The sequence below is a fragment of the Stylophora pistillata genome, chromosome 7 (genome assembly GCF_964205215.1).
Source record: "Stylophora pistillata chromosome 7, jaStyPist1.2, whole genome shotgun sequence".
NCBI lineage: Eukaryota > Metazoa > Cnidaria > Anthozoa > Scleractinia > Pocilloporidae > Stylophora > Stylophora pistillata.
The window spans coordinates 26226823-26230716 of record NC_142525.1 but is presented as its reverse complement, the minus strand read 5'-3'; the positions used below and the strand labels follow the sequence as shown (position 1 = coordinate 26230716).

Here is a 3894-nt window from a genome sequence, read left to right as displayed (position 1 = left end):
AACTTATAAATCCGAAACAATTCCGGATGAACCTGTTTCCTATCCTAGATTGCGTTTCATAATTAATTAAGAATTGTCGTCTTCTGATTTTTTCATAGATGGTACCTGTCAGGTTGGCGGCCATGTTCAAAAACCTGTGGTAAGGGGATTCAACTAAGAACGATTGTCTGCAGACGAAAGATAAGTCAGGACCATTACGAGACTGTTGACGAATCCTCGTGTACTGAGAAAAAACCAGTCAGAAACCTTCAGCAAGAATGCAACAGGATCGCTTGTCCGGCTGAATGGAAACATTTAGCATGGAGTGAGGTAAACACAGTCAGAGGTCATCACATGACTTTGAAGTACATCGCTGTTCGAAATTTGGGTTTACCACACTTCGAAGGACATTTTTTTTCACAGTGACTTCCTCAAAAGCGAATATCCAATAGATTTCTACAAACAGACAAAGAAAACAACAACTAACGAGTCAGGGTAAAGTAAACAAATATATTTTTTTCTGTCGTTCTTAGTGCACACGATCATGTGGAGGAGGCACAATGACTCGCAGTCTCAAGTGCATGAAACTGAACGCGCATGGAATGCTGGTATCTTTGTCGGACCACCAGTGCGTCCACGCCGTGAAACCCACCACTAAGGAAAAATGTAATACGGATATTGAATGCCCAAGTGAGTAGATAAGTAAACACAGTTATAGTATACGGTGACACTTCAGTGCGGATGGAACCTCATTCAACACATAACAAACTTTTCAAGAGCACCCAAGACAGATTTCCTTCCAAGGCATCGACAGTGGTTACGGTTGCCCATTCTACCCAAAACATTTTACTTAAGAGGGGAGTAGTCACCAAACAGCCGCCAACAGTTGTCTTGGCTGAATGGTGGCACATTTCCTTTGCTAAAGGAAAAGTATATACTGTCAGTATCCTTGACATATAAGCCCTCACTCTATGGCTTCAAGATACCTTCTTTTTTTCCGCCATATTCTCCATTCTTGTGGCACGATAAGTCTCTCCTTAATTAACTAAACCATTGTGTAATTGATAATCATATATTATACCTTTATTACGATACAGGCTCCATTCTTAGCCCGGATGGCAAACGGTTCATTCCCTTAGGATGCTTCAAGGACACAAAGAAATTCCGCGCTGTTCCGGATTTTGTAAAAAGTATGCGTGGAAAAATTGACTGGAATCACTTGGAAAACACCGTTAAAGAATGCGCCCACAGTGTAACGAAAAAAAACTCTACTCTCAAGGTACCTAGCCCGCGCCCAAGCTAGAGAGGGCCTAATCTACTTGTATGCCAAGACCCAGTTCAGTTAAGCTAAGCTTTAGGGGTAGCAGTTTACAACCGATTTTTTACTCAATTATTTCTATTGTCAGGTGTTCGCAATACAGTTCTACGGGGAATGCTGGACAGGAGTAGATGCGGAAAAGAGTTATAGCGAGTACGGTGCGTCTCCAAACTGTTGGAAAGGCGTGGGCGGATCGCAGACCAATTTTGTGTACGAATTTATCGATGATGGAGATAAGGTAAGATTTATGAGAGAGTCGCTCGAGTAGTCTGATCGAGCGGGTTATAGCAGTCCTGGGAACGACTGTTCTGGGCAGTGGTAACTGACGTTTCGACGACCTCAGCGAGAGTCATTATCAGTTATTTGTCATTCGAGTCTCGTTCTTGTGAAGTGATTGATCAGTTTTGCTATAATGCTATTGGCTGTTGAACTCAAGTAGCATTGGTCAGTTTCAATCCGTCGACAATCTTACACATGCTTTATTTAAACGGTCATGTCACGGCCCTACGCGGAAAAGAAGTGCCTTGCGTGGCGACTAGCTAAGCTGTGAGAGGCAGCCTTTGCAAAACAGTTCCGTGGTAGCCGCGTATACCAATTATAAAGTGCACGATTTCACCATTACAGCATATTTAAAGATAATTTTAGACAAAAAGCGGAAGGAAAAATCCGCTGGATTGTCGTAAAATGTATCCAAACGCTAGTAACCTAAAATTGTAAAATTTAACCACTGTCGTCGCTATGACCTTTTTCTCTATCCATATGGTCCTGTGGCAGGGTTCTATTAATTGTCAGTTCACAAATGTGTCTATTAAAGCGGACTTTTTTTTGATATTTTGCTCACAGAGTCCCTAGTTCAATCCTTGCCACTGAGCGAATGGCAGCCGAGTGACGACAACGGCAGAGTATGAATATGAACGCCAAGCGTTTGCCCCAATGATTTCTTGTTGAGCAGTATTTAAGTTAATGAATCTGCGCATGAGCGAATACGAGGAATAAATGTCTTATCTCGATTAAACAACGTTGTCACCGTTTGCTGATCTTATGGCTCGCGTTGATCATCTAATTAGCATTAATAAAAAGGATAAAAGGAATGATGGAGGGGTGGATTCAGTGAGGGATTGTCGTTCAAAGGAAGTTCCACACGTCAATTTTCGCAAGCCATGGTTCTTATTCCATTTCGTGCCTTGAAATTGATTTGAGAAAGGTTTGTTGTCTAACTGAATGGCGTGGCAAATACTCATAAGAGTAAAGCTTCGACAAATGAATCTGCATATGATTTAAACTTAAACTTCACATGGTAAATTTTTTCTGTGATTTTCGGCTTGTCAACGCAAGACCGTTCAGTCCTTCGCTTTGGCGAAGGGCTAGCGCTCGAACCCTCAGCTTTAGAAAGGCTTTATGATGGTCAATTTGCATCATTTACTCAGTTTCATAACATCAAAGACATCCTCCACCAAATGGGCTTGCTCAGTTTCTGCGATTTCGCCTAACTACTCTTTCCTCTTTTTAAACCCGTTCACTCCCAGCATAAACCTACCATTAATTTCTCCTTAAAATATCGAACCAATATCAAGCAGACAGGCCAATGAGAATAAAAACAATTATATCAACAAGGGGATGTTACGTGATCCAACACCAGATTCTCAGAACTTACAGCATAACAATCCCATGGTAAGCGGTAAGGAGAATCCAATACAATGCAATACAATATTCTTTATTTAACGAAGGTGACGTAATTAACCCAAATGAACTAAACTAACTTACGGCCTTCGAACCCCGCCCATCTCACCCAGGGGAGGACATCCATCACACAGTAATCTCGTGCGTGGGAAATTAACGTCTCCTACCCCCTGACCCTGCAGGAGACGGGACCCCCATTTATTCGTCCTTATCCGAGAAGACTAGAATATCTAACCATTTCTTGATGTTATAGAAAGGTAGCATATTCTCCTCGTTTTTTTTAAGACCTTGAGTGTTGGTCCGGCCGGGGCTCGAACCCTCGACCTCCCGCACAACTGTCCGGCGCTCTATCCATTGTGCTAACCGGGAAGCGGTTGAGAAAAGGTTATAAATTTCGACACGTTTATAAGAGGACTCTTGTTGTTCCATTGTCTCACAAGAACAGTCGGTTCACTAGACTATCCCTATTACCAAGCGGGAGTGATCGTTTCTCTCGACAAGATTCGTACTCTTTCTTGGAAACAAACCTCGGAAACTTTTCCAGGATTCAGATTGTTTTCTTTTTTCTTCTTCAAGACTCCAAATGTCATCATAAACCCTTTCATTCGCAAGAATTCAAAATCGATTCTCCTCACGGTCTGCACACTTTTTAACACGTAAATTATGAAAACTTTATTGCTTGAGTGAAGTAGATTTCCAGGACTTTCAAGGACCTGTGTAGTCTTTTTCCAGCACTTTCCAGTCCTGGAAAATGTCAAAATGAAATTTCAGGACCCGTAGAAACCCCGCTCGATAAATAAGGTGATACTTCCCATTCGAACAGAAGACAAAATGCGTCCTAGTAATCGTCCCAGCTTGGTTCAAAGGCTGATTTGAAGGGGCCCGAATCCAACTCCTAGCAAATACTTAAGACATCA

At 42.0% G+C, this 3894-nt stretch overlaps 1 protein-coding gene across 5 annotated transcripts in view; it reads left to right on the top strand.

Annotated features, from left to right (window-relative positions):
- LOC111336509 (A disintegrin and metalloproteinase with thrombospondin motifs 6) overlaps window positions 1-2328 on the top strand; it is a 25114-nt gene extending 22786 nt beyond the window's left edge. For all 5 annotated transcript variants that reach the window (XM_088726792.1, XM_088726791.1, XM_088726790.1 and 2 more), the window contains 5 exons: window positions 99-309; window positions 513-669; window positions 1077-1258; window positions 1386-1535; window positions 2141-2328. In XM_088726792.1, the coding sequence (XP_088582918.1) occupies window positions 99-309; window positions 513-669; window positions 1077-1258; window positions 1386-1535; window positions 2141-2149 (709 nt within the window). In that variant the 3' untranslated portion in view covers window positions 2150-2328. The remainder of the gene's footprint in view (window positions 1-98; window positions 310-512; window positions 670-1076; window positions 1259-1385; window positions 1536-2140) is intronic.
- Window positions 2329-3894: the final 1566 nt, after the last annotated feature.